This window comes from Drosophila gunungcola (genome assembly GCF_025200985.1).
Source record: "Drosophila gunungcola strain Sukarami chromosome 2R unlocalized genomic scaffold, Dgunungcola_SK_2 000011F, whole genome shotgun sequence".
Taxonomy (NCBI): domain Eukaryota; kingdom Metazoa; phylum Arthropoda; class Insecta; order Diptera; family Drosophilidae; genus Drosophila; species Drosophila gunungcola.
In genome coordinates, this window is record NW_026453169.1 from 1,245,291 (window position 1) to 1,268,719 (window position 23,429).

At 43.6% G+C, this 23,429-nt stretch overlaps 2 protein-coding genes across 3 annotated transcripts; one reads left to right on the plus strand and one right to left on the minus strand.

Moving 5' to 3' along the window:
- Positions 1-3,848: 3,848 nt before the first annotated feature.
- Positions 3,849-7,464, plus strand: LOC128255401 (uncharacterized). 2 transcript variants are annotated; one of them, XM_052984994.1, is made up of 5 exons: positions 3,849-3,953; positions 4,433-5,702; positions 5,764-5,980; positions 6,038-6,300; positions 6,358-7,464. In XM_052984994.1, the coding sequence occupies exons 1-5, from the start codon at positions 3,923-3,925 to the stop codon at positions 7,355-7,357; spliced, it is 2,781 nt and encodes a 926-aa protein (XP_052840954.1). In that variant the 5' UTR covers positions 3,849-3,922; the 3' UTR covers positions 7,358-7,464. The 2 variants fall into 2 exon arrangements, with proteins under 2 accessions (XP_052840954.1, XP_052840955.1); XM_052984995.1 differs by lacking the exon at positions 3,849-3,953 and adding an exon at positions 3,969-4,255.
- A 1,551-nt stretch (positions 7,465-9,015) lies between these two features.
- Positions 9,016-23,421, minus strand: LOC128255407 (protein windpipe). Its single transcript, XM_052984999.1, is given in 4 exon segments — positions 9,016-9,485; positions 9,487-11,278; positions 19,625-19,671; positions 23,186-23,421. Coding segments are annotated over 2 exon segments (2,070 nt in total). The 5' UTR covers positions 11,209-11,278; positions 19,625-19,671; positions 23,186-23,421; the 3' UTR covers positions 9,016-9,137.
- Between the last annotated feature and the right edge of the window lie 8 nt (positions 23,422-23,429).

Below are 23,429 nucleotides of genomic sequence, written 5' to 3' on the forward strand. Positions count from 1 at the left end.
ACTAATACGAATTGATTTATGGCATTCTTTGCTGGCCTGGCCTGGCGAAAGGCTTGGGCTCTTCTTGGCTTGGTCCTGGTTTTTTGTGCCCCCTTCTCCCCCCGCAGATGGCATTCCGGCCTGGCTTTTTAAATCTCGCCCAACCCCCAAGGTGGCAGGAGTTGCTATCAGTAGCTGGCATTTGCTCTAGACTTGGTCTTTGTCTAAATCTTTGCCTGCTGTCAGGAGAAGAAAGTTTTCGGCGTAAGGTGTACTCCTACCCCTACCCATACCCATACCCTCACCCCTATCCTTACCCCTACCCTTACCCTTACCCCTACCCCTACCCCTTTCCCAAAAGAAAACGGAGTGGGTGAGTGGGTGGTTTTGGTTGGCGCGTCTTAAGCTTATAATTCATAAAGCATTTAAGTGGACGAAAATCGAAATTTATTGCTATTCAAGATATTTCTTACAAGGAACGTTCTCTTTGACTCCAGCTGAAATCTAGAATAGAATGGCAAGCATTAACTGGGAATGTCTTTGGTTCAGTCCACACCCACCCCGTTTTGCGGCATAACTGAATAATAAATATAATTGTCTATAAGGCATTCCGAGGCTAAGAATATGCAAATTTGTGGAGTCTACTGCCTTGCTTTATCACCCCTACCCCATGTTTATGCGCTTGGTTTTGTGTATCAAAATTGGTACTCCTTGTGACGTATCGTCCTGCAGATAGAAGCAAATTGTTTCTCTCCATCCCCGTGACAATAAAAATGGAATCTTAAGGCATAAAAATATAATCAAAGCCCGGAATGCGAGCTCGTTTGTGCGGAGGGCGGGAGTGTGTGGCCCACATTCCACTGATGAGGCCGATTAGAAGACTCATAATGGCAGGGATATCTTTATGACATCTGCGGAAATGCTAAGCTAGCACTGCTATTGCCACTCCATGTCCATTTCCCGCTCGCCAGGACATCCGGACCTCACCTGAATTCGCATTTCACTTTATCAGTGGCCCGTTTTTTGCCGCCTCTGGCAGATGGACAGCTGGGTGGCTGAGTGGCTGAGTGGGTGAGTGGGTGGTGTGCTTATCTCGCGACACCGCAGCTGTCATTCAACTTAACTTTTACTTTGACTGCACTCCGGGTGGTATTCCGCGGACCACGCTCCCTTGTCCACCCGACTTAACGCTCCGAAAATAAATAAAAAGCACTTCATTTCTTATTAAAAAACCGCTGGAAATTGCCCAATAAAACGGAGCGAAGGCCGCGAAAGCTCTAAGTCAGCCCAGAGATTAGACTGTAGAAATTTAAAATCAAAATCAAAAGCAAAATCAATCCATTAACAAGAGCACACAAAGGACCAAGTCCTTGGACCGTGCGGCATTAACTTGTGATTTCAACTGTGCGAATTCCCAACGTCGGCGATGACTTTGCATCGCATCGGCCGCTAATTATCCCACGGAAAGTGGGTGACGGGGGGGGGGTGGTGGGCTGGCAGGACAAAAGGCGTCTCGGCAACAAAGCCGTTGCGCTTCATTAAAACGGCAAGGACACGCAAAAAGTGCGTGGGTGGGAGAGAGAGAGCAGCCCTGCGCATCCCTGCTCATTATCCCTTGCACTTATCCGTGGCAACCGAATTCAAGATTGCGCCCCACAATCGCTTTCAATAGTGAACAGTTTGGAAAAACCCATAAGAAGGGGGAGGGGAGTGGGTCGTATCCTGACAAGCTTATCAGTCGCGGCATTACGCTGACTTCTGCATTCTTCTTGAATGTCTTTGTTGCCCTCTGCTCCTGGATTTCCCCCAACCGCTGAAATCTGCGCATCAACTTACTTCTATTTGTATCGTCGCTAACCATTTAAAATCATTTTCTTTAAATACTCTATGGAGTGTGGAAACCTGAAGGAGTACATATGCTTTGCTTTTAACTTTCCTTTTTAATTTGAAGACTTAAAATATCACACTTATCCATCTGTTAACCGAAATTTAAGTTTTCAATTTACAATATAATATTTATAATTGGCTTTTAAAATTTTAGTACCCGATTTTTGTAAGACTGTTTCAATTAAAATAGGGTAAAATAAAATAAATAATTAATTTTAAAGTATGCATTTATATTTATTAACACTTAATTCTTAGGCATTACCGAAAAGTCTATATTCTAAAAATCTTTTATGTGTATTTTTTTATTATGGTTCGAGAACTTTTAATAACAACAAATTTATAAAAAATGTAATAGACTTTTATTCCAGTTAAAATTAAACAAATTAATTCTTTGATAGTCTTTTTGTTTGAAAATCATTCAAAAGTTTTATTATTATTTGTTTTGTATTTATAACATGATATATGTTTTTTTAAATGCAACTAGAGATAAATAATTTTTTGGACCTATAAGATGCAAATTATAATATTACCGTTACAAATAAGCTTTATCTATAAATTATAGCCGTTAGGACCTTGGGTTTTAGTGTATGTAAGATTCGTTTCTTTATATTTTTCACGATTCGGATGTTTCCGGTTGCCTTGCCGCTCCTCACCGTAATCAAGCCGCAAATATGTTGCTGTCAACACGTCAGTGTTGGGTCTCCGTCTCCTGATTTTTATTTTTGTGCCCTGGCAATGGGTTCGACTTGTTTCTCGGCTCGCACTGCATCTTTATCGCGCTGTCGTCTGAGGCGTCGTTTCTGTTTTGCTCACGCTTCATTACGATAAATCCGGTTACGGGTGTCTGCAGGTCGCTGCTGCACTCCGGCCGAATCCTCCGCCGGAATGGGTAATTTTAATGCCCTATCAGCGCCAGCTGGAGTTGAAGACGAAGGAGTTGTCTGGCTCTTGGCCCGAATTCTCCATTCGAACAGCTGCACTTCGCCGGGTGACAAGTTTATTCAGTCTTAAACGACTCCATTTGTTGCCAGCCCGTAATACTCACGGTTGATTTGTTGACACATGCTGGAAGAGTACTTAGTGCATTTTAAAAAATGATTTTAAAGTTGTAAAGAAAAAGCAAAAACATAATGGTTGGGTTTGAAGCAGAAAAGTCCAAATTTACTCGGAAATTTTTAATATCTTGTTTATTTCTTGTTGTAACATTTAGTTTTTAATATCTTGTTTATTTCTTGTTGTAACATTTAGTCTAATCACAAAAATTCTTCTTAGGTTTGGTTAATTTCGCAGGAGGTTCTCAAATTTATCATATCTAAAAACAACTATATACAAATATCCAATGGCAAAATTCCAGTTTATCTATTGACTTGTTATTTATTATTTTTAAAATTTGTTTGGTTAAATATTTAATTCCCACATGGTTTATTGTTCTTCTAACTACATTGTGTTTCAAAATGTGAACTTTAAATTTATACATTAATATAATTATACTTCATTAATCGATTTCAGTGTGCAAATTTCGTAATTTTTAAAATTTTAAATCTGACAAAAAGTTTTGTATTTTATTTTGTTTTTACAAAAATATTTTAGGAAAAATGATGTAGGATTTCTACGTTTGTTTTAATTACTCCAACTTTTTAATATATTTAAAACACGAATCCAGTCGCTATTAAAACGATAAAAATCTAAATACGGAACCTTTTTTTAAATACCCTGGCGGCCAACAATATATTCGTTTCAAGACTCGGGCTCAGCACACGTAAATCTATTTAAAAAGTGCGTGTGGTGTAAAATAGTGTTATTTGTTTCTACATTAAACACTTGTTTTCGTTATATCGTTAGTCATACTCGAATTGTCCTGAAGATGGCCAAAATTTTTGGTTGTGGGTTTTTAAAATGCGCTTAAAGTATTTTAGTATTTTTTGAATTCCTTAACCAACACAGTTTTTCCGGGAAAAACACTATTTGCGCACTTTGCCACACTTGCCATTGCCCCAAGCAAACGGCTGGCTTATCAGCGGCTTATCTTATCAGTCGCTGAGGAAGCCGATGCCGAATGCCCGATGCTCGATGCCCGCGACCAGCAGGTGAGTAATTTTCCTCGGTGGGGCAGTATTAGACCAGTCGTTGCGCGAAGACCCTCTTGTAAAACCCCATTAAGTAGTTTGGAATTCCAAAAAACCTAACCGTAAGGTGTAAAATGCTGAGGGCGTGGCTGCATCGGAGTGGCAGTTAGATTCTAAAATCGGTTATATAGTTTAGAGCGTTCTCAGTTCGAATCTGAGTTATTTACACCTTTCTTTTTCTGTTGGGGTGCTCTAGTTTTGTAAGTGATAAGATAAGAGGAGTGCAGTCCGAAGGGGAAATACGAGCCGCAATAATTCAACAGGTGAATAAGTTCGAGCTGATTGTGACGTCACTAAGGCCTAGAAATCGTCGCAATTTCAAATTGCGTTTAAGACAAAAAGTTGAAAACAAAAAGTGCCCTGATAGGGATCTAATTAAAATGCATGCGCAGTAAAGCAGCAGCTCGAAACTAAGTGAACTTCATTAATCTACATTGCAGACATGAGGATCGGCTGGGTCCTGGTGCTGCTGCATCTGGGGATCATCTCCTCCAGCTGGGCCATCAATTGTCCTTGGCCCTGTCGTTGCACCTGGGTGGTGGACAGTTTGTATGCAGACTGCTCGAGGAGGAGTCTCTGGACCTATCCCGACTTCGAAGGCATTCCCGTGGAGCACTTGGATCTGTCCGGAAATAAGTTTGCGGAATTCCCCACCCAATATGCGGACATAGACTCCCTGCTCTACCTGGATCTCTCCAACAACCACATCTCAGCCATTGGGAGCAAGACTCTGATTGGCTTCACTTCTCTGAGAACTCTGCTGCTGGCCAATAACTCCATTGGTTCGTGGGAAGCACTCAGTCCCAATGAGGCCTTCAAATTTGCCCCGAACCTGAAGCGTTTGGGTCTCAATGGCAACATATTGGGAGGTTTTGGCAATGGCGAGAGCTTTGAGCTGCTGAGCAGTCAGTCCCTGACCGAACTGGATCTGTCTTCCTGTGAGATTACCACGCTTGGAGGAGACCAGCTGGTGAATCAGCTGCCCAGCCTCGAACGCCTTAATCTGGCCAACAACAAGCTGGCCCAAATCGCAGCCTTGCCCTCGAGAACACTGCGGGCCCTCGACCTGAGTAACTGCAGCATTCAGGAGTTGTCCGGGATCTTCCTCGATGCCATGCAAAATCTGGAGGCCCTCAACTTGTCCCGCAATACGCAACTGCAGTTTGGCAGCCTCTCCAAGGATCCCGTGCTGAGCTTCATGTTGCGACGCCTGGATGTGTCCTTCTGCAACTTGGATGCCATAGAACTGAGTGGCTTGCCCCAGCTGACGGAGCTGCGCCTGCGGGGCAATCTTCTGATGGTGGTGGACGCCAGTACCTTTGCCAACAACACCATGCTGGAGGTGCTGGATCTATCCGAGAACGTGCTGCGCCTCATTGGCCAGGATGCCTTTGCCAGCCTGAAGCGCCTGAAAGTGCTGAGCCTGGCCTTCAATGAAATAGCCCGGCTGGACAGGAATGTGATACGGAACAACGATGTGCTGGTCGAGCTCAATCTCAGTCGAAATGTGCTGCAAAAGCTGACCAAGTTGGTGTCCAATTCGGTGCGCACCATAAACATGAGCTGGTGCGAAATCACCTCGATTGAAAGTACGGCACTGTCCAGTCTCTCGGCCATTCAGAAATTGGACTTATCCAACAATCTAATCAGTGATATACCCAGCTTTATGAGGTCGGAAACGTTACAGCAACTGAATCTGGCCAACTGCAGGTGGACTTTAGCCCTATATCTTTCTTTTAAATAACAGTGAGTGAATGGTTTTAAATTTCAGGCTAACTACTGTACGCAACAACACCTTCAGGGAGTTCCCCGAGCTGGCGGATCTTCATCTGAATGGAAATCGACTGACGAGTCCCATTCCTCCGCGTTACTTTGGGGGCAACAAGTTCCTGGATCAGTTGTGGCTGGGCGACAATCCCTGGATTTGTGACTGCCACAGTCCGCTCTTCGTGGAGTTCTACGACTATTTGACATCCAAACCAGCCAAGGTTTGCTAGCCCTATTTCTAATTGATCAACTCTTAGATTTTCATTATTTTTCTCTAGATAAAGGATAGAAACCACTTGCGTTGCGCTGCTCCTGCCATTTTCTATGGCAAACTTTGGGAGTTTGCCTGCGCGGATGTGTGGATTGTCAATGCCAGGAGCAGTAGTAATGGCGAGAAGGCCTGGTCGGTTATAATGATTACCCTCCTGGTGCTGGGTGTCCTTGTCTTGTCCTATGCCTGTCTGCAAAAGTTCCTCAGGAAGCGAAAGCTGCGAAACAGCGAACGGGAGTTCGAGGAGAACGATGATGAACTGCGCCGCATGTAAGGGATTCTTTGCTGTTTACTTGTGATTTCGTTAATGTTTTCCACCACTCGAAGACGTGACCTCAACGATCGTATCCTGCTGGAGGACGCCACTCCCAGTCTGCAGCATGCCCAGGAGATCAGTCTGCTGCCCTCCTACGAAGATGCCCTGCGAATGCCCAAGCTGGTGAGGCCAGTGAAGTCAATGATGGACCTCTCGGGACCCCAAAGAGCCCGCAACTCCCGCAAGCTGAGACGATCGCAAACGCAGGCCGACGGTGAGGGCTCCCAGTCGGAGGCGGAGGCGGAGGACGGACTGCAGCTGGACTCTCGCCAGCGATTCCGCAGCGTGGAGATGCTCTCGAATCGGGACAAGGAAAGAACGGCCCAGTATGGACCGTATAGGCGAACCGGTTACATGGAGTACAATCAGTCGGGCAGCCGGCGCTTCAGCATCGAGGACTCCCGCTTCCCGGCGGCCCACTTAAAGACCCAGAATCTGCAGAGTGCCGAGCAGTTGGGGAACTTCCAGAGCTACGAGAACAGTCCCTATACGAAGCGCAAGCCGAAAATCGCCGAGATACCGCCTTTCAAGAGGGTCAATATGATGGCCGACAGCGTGGAGTTCCTCACCGATCCGGAGTTCGAGGAGGTGGGCACCAAGGGCGGCAGTCCGTTTGCCAAAAGGAAGCCAAAGCCACCGCTGCCACCGCCCAACCTAAAAGTGAGCGCCCAGGTGTACACGCTGCAGCAGAGTCCGGTGTTGGAACTGGATCCCGCCATCGAGGACTACTTCAGCGCGGCCAAGAAGCAGCCCTCGTCGTCCACCATTGCCAGCGACTTCCAGGAGCTGGACGGGCCGGAACTGAAGTCCCTGCCGGACGACAATCGATCGAGTGCGTCTCGATCGGACGCGGACCAGGATCTGGAGCGCGGCAAGCGCAAGAAGCGTAAGAACTCGGCCAGTCGGCGGGTGAGCGGCAGTTTTACGGCCGCCAACGCCGCCGAAAGTTCCTCCAGCGACTCCGAACAACACGCCCTGGTGCACAAGCCCATGCGAGAGACTCTATTTTAGTAGCACACAGCAGCACACATATTTGTTAGTCATACCCGACCTGTTAGCATATCCATAAGACTATTTAAACGCACCTCCAAATATACCAACATTTTTTTAAAATTCTATTGGGGTGGAAAAATTGGTAAATATAAGGTGATATTCGTCAGGGAGAGAAAATTAAAAAACGGTGTGTTATAAAAACATTATTATAACCAACGAAAAGCATGACCTTTTACAAGCAAAAATTTCGATTAATGTCCTTGTAATATTTATTCGTTTTTGGCTTTACTACCAAATTAATTGATTTAAATTTTTAATTTTAATTTTTAATTTTTGTTATAGCAATCGGATATCAAATCAAAATTTGAATAAATAAAGTGCTGTAAAGCCTACGACACTTTTATAATGCAGATATCTCCTTATGCGTTAAAATATAGACATAAGTATTTTAGATTATATATAGAAATTTTCGCTTGTCTATTTTTTAATGCCACAAGCAGAATATAATATTATTATAATTTACTCTTCATTGCAATTTGTATACTAAAATTTGGAATTTATAATTTGCGATATATGAATTAGTTACATTTTGTGGTCCGGAGATTTTTTATATCGTACCGCTTAAATTACTTGAGTGAAATATTAAGGAAATGAGTAAAAGCTCGGCTTGGAACTTAAACTCCAAAAAGTGGAGTTTGAACTAAATGATTTAAATCATCAAGTTTTGAGTGCATAAACTTCAACCGATTTTTAGATTGCTGTAGGAAGTCTAATATGGTTTGAGTCTTGAATACATGTGTAGCGCCATCTACATTACATGTTACAAGCAGCGTGCTTTTAATGTGCACTGCCAAAAATGTAAACAAAGAAAAGTAATAATAAATATAAAAAAATTGATTTATAAAAAAAAGGGAATATGAATTAAATTTCGAAAAACTTGGATAACATTTGTTTTAATATTTGCTTAGTTGAGTTAACTTATTTCCACTATCCAACATAACACTCCAGTAACCAAATCTACTTATAAGCAAAATAGTTATCTCCCTTTGATAACCAAAAAAACTAAACCAGAATTTATGTATATTTCAAAATTCGTTCGCATTTAATGAATTAAGACATTGTAATTTCACAAGAGAACGAAACTTAAGTAATTTACAGTATATAGGTAGGTTATAAAAGTACATATACAGTAAGTATGGTGTGTACATCACATGCAGATGCAGATTGAAAGCGTTTATCATTCAAAATATTAATCTTTCTTCCGTTTGTTTTGTTTTTTCCCCGGTTCATTCATATTTTTCGCTCGACGTTTGTTTTCATTTCTCTTTAATGCATATAATTTTTAACTTTGGTATTAAACTAAGATTTACGCTTAGGATTAATTAATTTACTTATGGCTAAAACACTACTTGTCGGTCACACTTAAGAGGGGGAGTTGGGTGCTTAACTCGAATAGTTTGCTGTTTTCGTCGCCTTGGCTTCTGTTTTAAAATGGATGTTGCTGTTGCAGTTGCTGTTGCTGTTGCTGTTGCTGTTGCAGAAGTGGCTGCTGTGTATTGCTGGTGATGAAACTGAGGAGTGATTACACCCCTGTTTCCCCGATTCAAAATCCCATCGAATTTGTTCCAATCGCTTATGATCGATATTCTTTTATGCAAAAAGATCAAAGTAGATCATCTCCGGTTCAAACGTAGATGGCCAAATCCAATGGAACTGAATTAGGGGGGGGGGGGGTAACGTTCTGGGGGCGAGTCGGAAAAGTCGGGCTGTGTCGAGAGTGGATGGCTGGTGGCCCACATCAGTGGCCATTGATGTTGATGGTCACCGCCTGGTGGGTGGGTGGCTCGATGGGCTTGACGGGCGTGGTGATGATGTCGCCGGCATTGGACTTGCTGCGCGTCACCAGCATGGGTGTCTTGGGTCTGGGTGTCTCCGTCAGCTTGATCTTGACGCGACCCGTTTCCGGGGAGTAGACGGGCGAGTACCGCCCGGACTTGGGTGACGATGGCAGGTAGGCGCCGTCCGGTTCGTTGTTGTTGTTCTGCTCGGCGGGCTGCTGCTGCTGCTGTTGGGCGTACTTCGAGGCCCGCGGTGACTGGGGCGTGGGGTAGCGCGGACTGATGGGGTAGTACTCGTGGGCGGCAGGGCTCGCCGCCTTCGGTGGCCTCCTTGGCATTGCCGTTGGCCGATCCGTTGCCATTGAGCAGCGGCTGCTGGCCAGCGCCGTCCTTGGCCTCGGCGTTCTCTCCGTACGCCTTCTTTACGATCTGCGCCTCGTCCAATTTGGTCTTCTCGCCGATCAGCGGCGAGTGCTCCTGACCGTTGCCATGACCGTTCTTGTGCAGCGGCTTGCCCAGCTGCTTCTTGTCCATGTCCAGCAGCTCCGTCTGCCGCTGGGCCTCCGCGTCGCGGGCGGCGGCATTGCTGTCGTACTTGCACCGCTTGATGGCCACGAAGAGCACCAGTCCGACCACGATCAGGCCGATCACGGCCAGCAGATAGTAGATGGCACTGCTGTCGTCCGCGGCGTGGCCCACCTTGGCGGCGAGAAGGTCCTCGGACTCCGCGCTGTCCTCCACTGGCCCATCGGTCACCACTTCGGACTTCAGACCAGTGTCCAAATTGGTCAGCACCACAGGCACAATCACCTCCTCCTCCACCGGTTTCTTCTCCTCCTCGCTGCCCTTGTTGCCCTCGAAGATGCCCATGTCGTTCCTGAAGACGTCGCTGTCGGGGCTCTCCACCGGCCTGCTGTCGTTCTCCTCCTCCTCCTGCTTGCCATCCATGTCGTCCTCCGGTTCTATCCTTACTTTGGAGACATCGGGGATGATGAGCAGGCCACCACCGCTGCCAGAGGCCTCGGCATCGTCGTCGTCGTCTTCCACCACCTTCTGTTCGATCTGGGGCGCAGAAGTGATGGCCACCGCCTCCTCAACTTGCGACTCAGCCGCCTCCGGCTCGTGCTCTCCTGCCAGCGGCAGAACCATCTCCATGTTGGCATTGCTGAGGTCGCCGGATCCCTCCACCTGGTCACCAGGCAGCGGCTCCTGGGGCGAACGGGCCTTCTTCGAAGTGGCCACGACCTTGCCGTCGATGGGCAGGAAGTCCTTGCCCAGCTCTTCCTCATCCTCGCGCTCTGCCGAAACGGCGGCGGGCTGGTCGCCCATCATCAGCTCATTCTCTTCGACCTCGGAGTCGAACCACTTGTGCTGCTCCTTGCGGCAGATCTCCTCCTGCTTCAGCTGCAGCCAGGAACGACCCTTGAACTCCGACGGATGAGCGCAGACCACGGGGTGCTCCATGTAGACGATGCGCTCCACCAGCCAGTTGCGAACCTCGAGCGTTTGGCAGGAGCAGTTGATGGCGTTGTGGCTCAGCTCCAGCTGGCGCAGCTGCTGCATGTGGGTCAGCTCCAGGGGCAGGTGGGTGATGTTGTTGTGCTGCAGATTGAGCACCTGCAGGTGCTGCGGCAGCTTGGCCAGCTTGTCCGAGGTGAGGCGATTGTGCTTGAGGTTCAGCCGCTTGAGGCGCTGGCCCAGGTGGCCCAGGTCCTGCAGCTCGTTGTGCGACAGGTCCGCGGAGGTGAGCTCCGGCAGCTTGTCCAGCACGTGGCTCAGGCGGGTGAGGTTCAGGTGGGACAGGTCGATGGAGTGCACCGGGATCGCCGACTGGAAGGACTTATCGGCGTGCCTCAGGCCCTGGGTGCTGTTGCATTTGAGGTGGTACAGTGGCTTGTGCGTGTGCTGGGATAGACTGCAGACGCAGTCCGCCGGACAGTCGGTGGGCGGGTGAGCGGGAGAGGGCGTGGCCGCGGTGGCAATCACGCAGAGGAGCAGGGCCAACCAGGCGGTCAAGTGGGAGCGCTCCATGGCTGTGTAAATGATTTGTAGGTGGTGTACTGGCAGTGAGTCCTTCTTACTTCCTCTCTTGGCGTCTTATCTGAAATGGTTTACAAGAAATGTTAATAAAACACTTGAAAAAATTGTATTTCACTAACTATAACTATATAATAAATAAAGAAAAACAAAAAATTATATATGAAATGAACTAAAATGCTATAATTTTACTTGGTTCACCTTCTATAACAAATAATCTATGTGTATTTATTCACCCATATACAAATATTCCATTGAACTGAACCATTAAGAACTAAAAATCTTTCGAACTGTATTTTTCTTTGAAGCGCATTATGGAATTTCTACTGATATTATATATTTAAAATATATATAATCGGTATTAAAACTGTTTAATGGAATCCAATAAAAAATTGAAATATTTTCTAAGTCGTATTGTCCGAAATCGCTATTATTAAACTTGGTTCACCTTCTAAACAATATACATTTTAAAGAATAAAATACAGAAAGGAAAATGAAAGTTATTAAAATTTAATTACTAACGCCGAATTAAAGATTTTATATATTTATTTTTTATGAAGATAATTATGAAGGTTTTTATTTTACATTCGTAGTATATGCATAACATTTAATGGAATCCAAGAAAAAAGAATAATATTTAATATATTATTTAATTACCACTTTAATTATTCAACAATTTTATTAAAAATTCGACTGGGCTCATCTGCAATTCTATACTAAATAGATTTACTTGCTTGAAATTACGCGTACTAAAATCCAGAAAAAATATTTAAATATTTATACACAATCAAAATTCTTGGAAATCACATTTTTATGCACGAGTATTCAGAAGCTCGACTGACTTCACTCCAAACTTATTTGGGATTTCCCTTTAAACAATGATTAATGGAATCCAGATAAGTATTTTAACATTTATACAAGGGTTTTATGTACTTGAAAACCCAATTTTTTTCTGCACCAATTTAAAAGAAGTTTGACTGAAACTGGCTGGAATCGCAATGGTACTACCTTTGAACGGAAACTAACAGAGCTTTGGTAGCTATCTTTTTGCTTGGCAACCTGTCTTCGTCACTGGTTGCGTCATGCCCGATTTCCAACTTCTACCATCTTCCTTTCAATAGCATTTCTTTCTCCCAGCCCTATCGACATTCGTTATCGCCGTTAGATTCGCTTATCGCGCTGTTCAAGCCCGAGTATTTGACGCTATCTGTGCGAAGGGTAATTAATATTTAACTCATTTGTTTTCCGCTAAACGCCGTGACATCAGCAGCACCTCGCCCAACCACCTGACCCACCATTTGGTACCCAAAAATCCACCGAAGAGTGAGTCAGTCTGCCAGCCAGAGAAGCGAATCGAATCGAGTCGAGTGGGATTGAATCGAATCTGAAACAGACACAGACTAATCGGCAGGCCTTGGGCAGTTGCACTCGCTTAATCAGAGCAGATTGTCAGCGGCCCGCTTTTAATCCCCATCTTCTGTTTATTGCCCGCTTTCTACGAGCCACGCAAACTGATTGACGGCTGTCTCGTGGATGCAATTTAAGTGCAACTGGCGCTCGTTTAGATCGACCTCCCCCCACCTCCAAAATGCCCCTCGGAAACCCCCCTCACTGATAAGCCCTGAGCCTCTGACCGCAAAAACTGAAACTCTCGTGCACCGAACGAAATTTTTAATAACATTTAAGCTGGTTTTAATATTTCGGATAACATTTTATATGAAATCACTTATAAAGTTGTCTAAAAGTATGCAATATACAAAAATCAATTTATTTGTTATTCGGAAATCCCAAGGACTAATTACAAAAGGCGACATTAAAATTATTTAAAAATTTATTGCATACTTTTAGATGTCATTTTTAAATTATTTCACAATACGTCTGATTTCTAGGGCAACCCTGTTCTTTTTTTTTGAACTCATGACCTTAGCCTTGGCCTTATATGAACTAACTTGTTTAGGGGTAAGTCTTAATATTTATTTAATCTTTTTAAGAGATCTTAAAGGCAACATAGAAACTTTCGTTTTCTTAATTTTGAAAATCAGAAATTCTATTTGAAAAACAGCAAAAGTCTAGAAATATTTAAAAAGCCATTTTCGATTAACTATTTTACTCTTTGTTGAGCAAAAACAGTGTTTTTTTTAAATATATTCCGAAGTATTTTCAAGTATATCTATTGGGGATGCCATTTAAGTCAGTTCAGGTTTTTCTGTTACCCATCCGTTTTTTCCCGCCGTGTGTCACAATGGCGATGCCCAATCCTAATCAACAGATAGACGAGATCTGGCAAAGATGCCCAGTTGTCTGAGTGGCTATGAGTTGCAATCGCAGAGCCAGCTCAATTTGCAATTTGTAACGCGGATTTGAATTATTCAACAGTTGGACTATATTTACATGCAAGTAGCAAACTGAAATAAACTAAACATAAGAGGTTGCCATTTCCCCTGCTCCTGCACGTGTCTCTCGGCGGGGGTTTCCCTTCCATTTTTTCCCTTTTTCCCCTTTTTCCAGTGGGTTCACTCGCCCTTCGATGCGATGAGGCTGAAAATTGGAAATGGTCACAGGCATGCAGCTGCTGCTTGGCAAATAATGGACGGATTCCCTTTCGCTGAGCAGAAAATACCAACTGGAAATGAGGCGTCACACGAGCATGCAAAAATAAATCTGCGCGGAATCCCGTCCGAGATCGCGAAATCTCAAGGGGGAGCCCCAAGGTCAGTGTCATTATGCGGCCGTTCGTCCGAAATCGTTGAACACGGGAGACATATGAAAAGTGGTTTCCAGCAATTGTGTCACTTCTTTTGGCTAAACGGGCACCACTCGCCGGCAGTGCCTTCTTTTGGCTTCGGCGTTGACAAATTGCCACGACTTGGATGCAGAAACGGAACTTTCACCAAGCGATTTGCGGTGGGGAGGGGAGGTGGATTGGTGGATAGGTGGATAGACATTTATCAAAATCTGTCAATTGCTGAATTCGTAATTTGCAGCTGCCACCTGTTGCGCCAAATGCAATCAATGCGGTTAATTGCCTTTTGCTAAAATCTTCTGCACCATCAGCGATCTGCGGCCTGATATCATAACTCGATCACGAGGCATGGTTAATTACTCTTTCGGTCGCGTCTAATACCCCTTTTCCAACACACATGCACTTTGATGTTGCGGCGCCGACCGGAAGCCGAAATTAGAGAGGGTACTATCTTGTGTATGAGGGCCCTAACACATCCACCAAATGCCACTTAATGGCGAAAACGAGACCAACTTAGAATAAACCGTTTGCAAATTGAGCGAAATCAGCGCCAGACAACGGCGAAAATCTTAAACGATGACAAATGTTCAACCTTGACAGAGACAGTAGCCGAAACGGAGAACAATCTTAGGTTTCTGTCTTCGATTCACTTGGAAACACCGCACCGACTTCGTCCCTCGCAACTCGTTCTTTCACACTCACACTCACAACACAAAAATCATATAAAAAGCCACAAAAATTAAATCACGTCATGCTGCGATCGCTGGCAAAATAAATTGTTTCATATGTATATTTTTAGATTTGTGCAAATCTTTTTTATACATTTCAATTAGCCTACGCTCGGCAAGAGCATTGTGCCCGCAGCAGCGATGAAAAAATGAAAAGTGTTTAGTTGGGCTTTTGTTTGACCATTTAAATATATATATATATATATATATATATGCAAATGCAAATAGACTGGGCCACTCACTTAAAATTCCATCATTTTGCTGGCACAAACACATACTTTTCTATCGAATTCGCCACATTTCTTTTGCATTTTCTCTCTCTTGAACGAAAAAACAAAAAAAAAATGGAAAAAAAAAAACTGATGACGCCAGGCAATTAAAACATCAGGTGATTTGGGTATTTACCTGGCGCACAAGAAACCAAGCTGAAGCTGCCGCAAACGTTAATGTGTTGACCGCATTAAGACGGCAAAAAGCGGAGAATAAAGGGGGGCAAAAAAGACCGCCAAAGTCATAGATGACGTCTAACTACGGCCTGTGAGTCAATCCATCGGATTTGGCCAACACAGCTCAGCTCTCAGCTCTCAGTCATTCACAAAATGCGCAAAGCCCATTCGCGTTGAGCAGCGGCCATGGGGACAGACAAATTAGCATATTCTAATTTCCGACTGACTCCGACTGATGGCTGATGGCTGACAGATCAACTGATATATACGCTTATGCAGTTCCATATATAATGACCCACATTGACGACGGAGTTCGCCGTCGACATTATCAATAAAGTGCCATTTAAGCATTTTGCAATTCAACTGTTCAATCAAGTGCAAATGAGCCTAAACTCGGGCGAAACCTGAAAAACTCTTTCTTATATTTAAGCGCACTCCCGTTCTCTTTTGCTCCAGCCTTTTGACTTTGCTTTGCTGGCCGTGCAGTGTTTAATTGATTTCCACGAAACGGGAGAAAACCAATCACCGGGGCATGTATAACCAAAATATGAGTACTGAGTCAAAAGTTGGCCAAAATACCGCAAAAAAGAGCGCGGAGTCGGGCAAAAAGTGCAGGGCGTAAGCTGAAATTATGTGAATTATGCAAAACGACGGCTGGGCAAAAAAAGAAAGGTAAAGTCAATGCACCACATAGTGGTCAAATAAACAGACCATACCCTCCAGCGGACATTGCGTATACGACAAGTGGCAAGACTCTGAACTTTTACAGATAATCTCGGCGCTCAACGCACAATTCTTTGAACTTGACCTACGAGTCAGCGGCTATCAACGATCGGCTGATTTTCGCTTTCAGGCAGGCTGCCAGAAAATGTTTGCTGGCGGAAAAAACAGGGCGCACAGAATCTTGACATTCAAATAATCATTTACTCTTCACTCTCCCTCTCAATTTAATTCACTAGTGTTTCGGTGAATTCTCAAAATAAACAGAGACTAGAAAAAATCAGCGAAAGAGAATGGCAGCCTTAAAAATACATTTTCCTTTGTATTTCTTGTTATTTTCGTGCTTCCTCCGTGCAATCTATGCAAACATTTCACACCCACGCCCACGCCCAGGCCAAAAAACTCAAATCTTTGCCATTGACAAAGGCAGAAATGAGGCAAACATATACAATTGATGATGGACTTGGGTGTCAACGAGTGTTGACTCTGATTAGTGCCAAACGCCATTTCCAATGAGTGTTTCTGTCGTTGGCCAGAGGGGCCATGATGAAAAAGCTGTGAGATCAAAATGGGAAAAGCCACAGGAAGCACTGTTTTTCCTAGGAAATTCTTTTAATCACACCACAAGATTTGTGATCATTAAAAATGTTCTTATGCGACGCTATAACAAACTCATTATTACTTAGTATTTAATTATAAATATATATAGCGCACATAACTATTTTATTAGGCTAACGTTTCTTAATGTAATTATGTATATATAAACATAATTAGTTTATTTTATATATTGATGAGGCCATAACTAAGTCTTTTCGGCGCCAAATCTTAAACCGAATTCTAACGATGACTTTGCATTAATGGAGCTATTTTATTTTATTTTATTATATTCTATTATATTTCCAAATCGAAAAACAATCATTATGTTCGGTAAATAATAATTGTAAATAATATTTGTTATTTTTAAGTTCTATTATATTATTATAATTTTATTATTTTTGTTACAATACCTATTAATCGCTGCTAAAAAGTTGATTGATTAATCTGTAATTGTTAACTCGAATGACATGGGCGGAAAGTTCTCCACTTATCGAAAAGGAAACGCTCTGATGACTGGGGCTGACTTTCATTGAACTTTTCTGGCATTCAATTAGAAGCACGTTAATTTAGTCTGAGTTCCCAACTGGCCGCTGATCAATGCCTTATAATTGTCTGAAGTTTATCAATAACAAGTTCTACCCCGGCTTAGCTCAGAGATCAAATCAGCTCAGTGGGGAATCGCGCCACGTAGCCATAATTAGCTAATTCGAGCTACAATGTTACGTACGGACACAGATATGCGAATACATCTATTTCAGTGTTTGTGCATACTAATAGTCGAGTTGAATAAATATCCACACTCTTGTTAATTGGGAAAAAACGAACAAAACCATGCAGATCGTTCTGGCGGGGAAACAGCTAGTCATGAGTTTCGGTTTCGTTTTCCGTTTTCGGCATCGGATGATGCAATTGGCAAAAAGTCGGACTTGGCTAGATGTTCGACAAAAATTAACGCATTTATGTGGGCTGCGTTTTTCGGAATCGGAATCGTCGATGAAATAGACTCGTGCGCCGACCTTCCCCCGGGTAAATTGCATTCCATTAACACATCGCCTGCTTCCGATTAAACTGGGACTAGTTCGTAATTCACTGCTCGAGGTGAGTTTTTAAATTTATTCGCCGTTACACTGACAATAAATCTCCAAGTTGCGTCATAAACTATCAATTGAAAGATCTGCCGACTGGACTGATCGCCATGCCCGAAATCGGTCGTTGGATTAAACAATTTTATGTCTAGCCAAAAGGCATTTTTGCGGCATGCCACATAAATGCCACGACGACGCCTGACTCTTGCGAGAAATTATTTGCCAATCTGCACCTGCGAAATGCATTCCACCGGCTGCTAAATCCCCCTGCTATTCTCTGTCTTGTTTACACTGCCCATCTTGAGTTCAAGTTCAGCCAGAGCAAGCAGATTTAATTGAGCTTGTAGCAAAGTGACAGTGATATTTACTGGCGATCAGCTCCAAAGGAATCCTAAGTCGCGAATAATTGAGTCTCGTAACAAACTACATTTAATTGTTGGATGCTATTATTTGCCAATTTGTGAACGGAATTCCCAGAACGACTAAATGCCAATCTGCTGAAAGGTGTGGGGCAGGAAAACTGACTCAATCCCATTGAGTTAGTGGGCTGATGTCATAACAATGATTATGAATTTTTGTGAAATTATCAAAGACAAATGACGTCATGAAAGTCGAAAGCCGAAAGCCGAAAGCCGAAAATGTGCCAAAAATTGTACGTCTAAAAGCGAAAATGGAAAGGCCAATTGGACAGCTTCGTCATCAATTGCCTTATGAGATATGGGAATTGGCCTTAACTTGAATGCCCCAGCTGTTTGGTGAGTTTTCCTAAAACCAGATATCACTCGCAGTATCGACTTTTGCTTGAGGGTTAATATCAAGAGCAAGTGTTGACCTTCCAGGGAGCTAATCATGTAGTGCAGTGTAATTATAGCCAGTAACCCATTCACATTCCCTCCCATTGGCTGCTGTTGTTGCACAGAAGGCGACTGTCGGGCGAAAGAGCCCATCAGTTTATACCATCAGATTGTGCACACAAAACAATACTTTTTGCTAAGAAATCAAAACAAAAACTTTGAGTCAATGAAAATAAATTAAAAGATATGATAAATTTAAATTTGGGTTGCCTGCTGAAATAATATTATTCCAAATCACATATATCTTTAGATTTGAATAACAAAATCTTTTAAAATGGTAACGTTACATATATCATACATATAAAGTATGATATCGATAAAAATTATTTTAAAAATATATATAAAATTAACAGTGTAATGTAAATTATTAAATCAATCAAATTTTTTTCTCAAATGAATGACCATAATTTAGACCTTTAACAGTAAGATTAAAAAGGCTTTAAAATACTAGAATAATCAGATATGTTTTAGTTATAAATTAAAAGTCATTTGTGCCAAAAGTAAGATTTTTAGACAAAATATAAATATTTTAACTTTTGACCGGATATATCTATGACTCAGCTGTTATTTAAGATAACATTGGTAATATACCTTAAAGTAATTCAAAAACGGACACTACTGCAATTCAAAACAGGATTTGTATCCTTGATTCGTTTAAACTTGACCTCAATTTATACGTGCAAGACCTTTTTGTTTGATTTTTTCGCGGTGCACAACATGGACACTCCTACGGACAAATTAGCCTGCGGTTACCTGTAGTGGATGCATTCGAAGATCGCATGATCGCACAGTCGTTTTTCATGGCTTCGTTTGGCAGTTGACACGTTAAGAGCACGCACGTTTGCCGGCCATTTAAGTGGCCCCAGCATCGCATCTTGGCCATTGCCACTGGCCACAAGATGGTGGAGCCGATAAAGCGGAGAGCGGCATTTGACAGTTATGACCACTTGTTTTATTTTTAGAGCCAAAAACGGCTAGGCCAGTTGGCAAGCCGAAGCCACAGCGAAAAGCAAAGCAAAGCAAAGCAAAGCAAAGCAAAGCAAAGCCGGCCGGCACCCACGAAACTGGCTAAAAACAACAAACGCGGCCAAAAGCAACTGAACTGGTTTTGTTTTCTGCCCGATGATGACTCGCAATCCCAGTTAGAGCCCCAAAAATGAGCCCCTGCCCGCGCCTTGATCTTGACTTTCTGCGTTTGGGGAATGCCAATTTGACGTTGGCACAACTCAATTCGTACCTTCTATAAGACATGCATTCGTCGATCCTGGGATCCTCTGGCCAGAGCTGCAAGAAACGAAAAAAATGGCATTTTAATATCGGCGATTTGAGAGTGCACATTCGAGTGACTTGCATTGGGAGTTTTCTATTTATGTGCGCAATTATTTCTTAGCTTTGATTTTAATTGTGTGCAATTAAAGTCTTAATTGCCCGCCCGTCTAAGTTAATTTTTAACGTACTTTGCTTCGCCAATAGACTGTCATTCACTCAGCAGTCGATGCGACTGCAGCAGCAGCTGCCTTTGGCTATTAAGCTAATCCCAATCCCAATCGCCAGTGAAGTGTGAAAGTTTCCCCCAAAAAAATAAAAACTCTCCATTAAAGATGGACATTTGAATGAAATTGGCAGAGGGTCAGCCGAGTTCAGCCTCCAAGGTGAAGAACTGTACGGTTTTTCATTTCACTTGGGCAATTAATGCTATGCTGACTGAATCACTGGGCGTTGCTCATCCATTGTTAGACGCAGAGAGCCAACAACCTGTTGCCTGATTGCTATTCATGGGACGTGACCGAAAATACTGTCACGTAATCCGTGGACTCCCACAGAAGTGTGGCGGGGTTTTGTTTGTGAATGGATTGGAATGGCATAACATGGCATGGAATGGAGAGGTTCACTCTGGACGCATGTGACACAGCATCTAATCTAATCATCACAATATGCAAATTAGCCACTGCCATTTGATGAACTGATCAGCTTCTGATCTTTGGAATCTTGTGCCACCTGCCAGAGATCAGAGAAACAGATGTCCAGATCTCTTAGCTGCTGAACTTGAATTGTTCGCAGAACCCAACTAATTCCCCTTCGATGTTTACTTTTCGAATATTTCAAACGGATAAACAATCTGCTGGACTATTCTGCGTCACGAAGCCCATTCCGCAGAGGAACTCTCCATATGCCCTGGCCGGAATTCCTTTCGTTTCGGCGAGCTTTTCACACTATCTTAGCGATGGCGTTTTTTTATCTTATCGCACAACATTTGCTAATTATAGATAGGGCTGAGCCCCAAAAAAAGCACACACACACACATAGAGTCATGTGCACTTGAGCCCTGGGATTTCTGGCGTTTGACAAAGTTCGTTTTTATAACTTCTAGAATGCACTTCAATGACGAAGCATTACCATTTCCATTTCCATTCCCCCCACTTGGAGGAGTTGCCCAATGATATTGTTTTGATTGCGCCTCGATAACAGCCTGTTTCGCCTTATCTAAACACATTTGTTGCTCATCCCCCTTGGAACAACAACGCCTCTGTATCTAATGGGGACAAGGTTGACACATCCACCAAAAATGGGACCATGAGCACACTCCATTTCTATGGTGGGTGTGAGAGTGCGACTGCATTCGATCTCCAGTTGCCTTTGGATCGCGACGAAACATAACACCTCGAAAATGGAGAGCCCAGACGCAAGGCGCCAATTTCCAATAATGGAAAAGCAAAACGAGCTAATAAATCTCTTAAAAACTGAATATTTTCCATTAAGAAATATGTTTTAAAAGCCACAAGCGAATGTTTCCCCTTTAGATATGTTTTTAATGCCTAACATAACAGGAAGTTCTCCAAATTTTCTCTGACTGTGTACATTTCCGATAAGTTGTCGAACCGCAGGGTACAGATAAGTGTGTCTGCGCCACTAACAGATAGATATATATATTAGCACCCACCACCAACTTGCCCGGGCAGCGAGCTATGGGCCATAAAGCCGATTTCTGGAAATTGCCTGAAAAACAGTTTCCAGTTCGCACTCGCACTCGCACACCGCTGTGAATTATGCGCTGGAAATTAGCACCTTGGCTTCGGAGATGTATCCAAAGTCGGAGGAGTATTACGCAAGAGCTGGAGTTAATGGCTCCACTCCGAGATGGGCGTTCCACCTTCGCAGTTTTCGCAAGCCGGGATCATGTCTCTATTTCTATTTCTATCTCTATCTCCCAGTTGATTGATAATCTCATTAGGTAGATGATGACGTTGCATGACTCTCTGCCTTTGGAACTGACAAACAACAGCACTTTGTGTTATTAATATTTCTTTTTATACATTTCATGTGGCAAAGTGATTCACCCGGCGTTTGAGGTGGGTTGCCAGCCCATGGGCGACCGCAGAGACAAGGCGAATAGTGGAAAATCAGAAGGAATATATAGCCCGGATCGCTAACCTATCCGTAACTGAATGAATCAACTGGCTGCCGTGTGCGGTTTCCAATGTTTTACGTAAACGATTCCGAATTGCAGGGCGCCCAAAGCTCGCCGGTTCGAGCAGTGCTCGGGTGGGTTTACGTTTGCCCATATACCTATACCTATAAGTTTGCATACACCATACAAAAACATCACATATGGGCAGACAGATCGGATCGAGGGGCTTTGGGGTGGCTGGGACTGAGACTGGAACTGGAAGCCAAGTCGCGTAGGTAGCTGAGTGTCTGGCGGAGATTTCACATGAATGCGTGCTACTTCTGTCGCTCTCATAATAAGTTGGCAATCGCAATCGCAATCGCATACGCTTTAAGTGCCCATACCCGGGGGGTTAAAAGAGTAACCGTTTTATTATAGTTTACTCATCCCTCGTTCGCATGTTTCATACTTATATTTTTGGCAATTATATAACTTGGTTGTGTTGGGAAATAAGGTCAAGTTTGCCACAGTAAACCGACCGCAAATGCAAGTCAGATATTAAAAAGTGGTACAGTAAAGCGGTTCGACAAGTCACTTGTTTCAGCTCCGAAAACCCCGAACCCTGGCCTTTAACACTGGGGAATCGGCCGGATGGAAAGCCAAAAACAAGATTAATCCCTTGCGGATAACGATCTTATATTACACACTATTATTGGTTTTTTGGCCTTATCACTTGCCGCAGACAGCGAGGCTTTTGTTGTGTCTTATCAAGGCCCAAGTGCGAAGCCAAACTCACAGCTCTTAAATTCTTTGCTTTTCACGGCTTTTGCGGTCTTTATTTCTATGCTGAGGGCACTTTTGCTTAATCAGATATGAGTATTTATTCGCAGTATATGCGTACGAGTACGTATTATTGCCTGTGTTAGCACTGTATTAGTCTTTTGTTCTTGGCACTAAACAGCGAGGAGTCCTTCAACACACGATGCGATCACCGTGTCTTTCGGTTTGAACTGGCGGCCACAGACTGGCGGAGATCGCATCTCGCCGAGATTTCTCAGACTGCTATCACAGAATGTGTCGCAGCCGCCAAAATAAACCAGAACAGAAAAAAAAAAAACGAGGAAAGATACAAAAATTCGAATCTCGAAAAGGGGGAGAGAGCACCCAAAAAAACGCCGAGAGGGTTGACAATGAAGGCAAAAAAAAAAAACAGCAACAAAGCAGCAGAACGTCACAAGCAATTTAGACTCGTAAATTGCAGCGCCCAATGCAAGTATCTTGATATGTGGCGGTTTGGTTTCGATTTTCGCTTTTCGCTTTTTTGACCGAAAGATTTGTATGTTTTTCTACACTGCACTAGCTAGTTTTGCGAGCTTGTGTGGCAGCGGAAACTATATAATTTTTAATTACCTAGGCGGTGGGGGGTTGAGGGTTCAGAGAGCTGCTTTTTCGGATCGCTTTTAGATTCGCGCACGCACCCGACGACACGTCTCGACTTTGGAGTTGGCCGAACTAAACAAAGCTCGATACCTGCGAAATTCGGGGAGCGTAGACCGTAGACCGTAGACCGAAAACCGAAGATCGGACACCGGGGATCGGAGATCGAAGATCGAGATCGCACGTCCGTTCGCGGGGAGAGCTTAGCACCGAATGA

Bases quoted from the DNA above. Each gene is read 5' to 3' on its own strand.
- LOC128255401 (XM_052984994.1), top strand. From the start codon at position 3,923: ATGCCCGATGCTCGATGCCCGCGACCAGCAG. The intron at 3,954-4,432 runs GTGAGTAATTTT...TCTACATTGCAG, and splicing joins TCGATGCCCGCGACCAGCAG to ACATGAGGATCGGCTGGGTC. The intron at 5,703-5,763 runs GTGGACTTTAGC...TTTAAATTTCAG, and splicing joins CTGAATCTGGCCAACTGCAG to GCTAACTACTGTACGCAACA.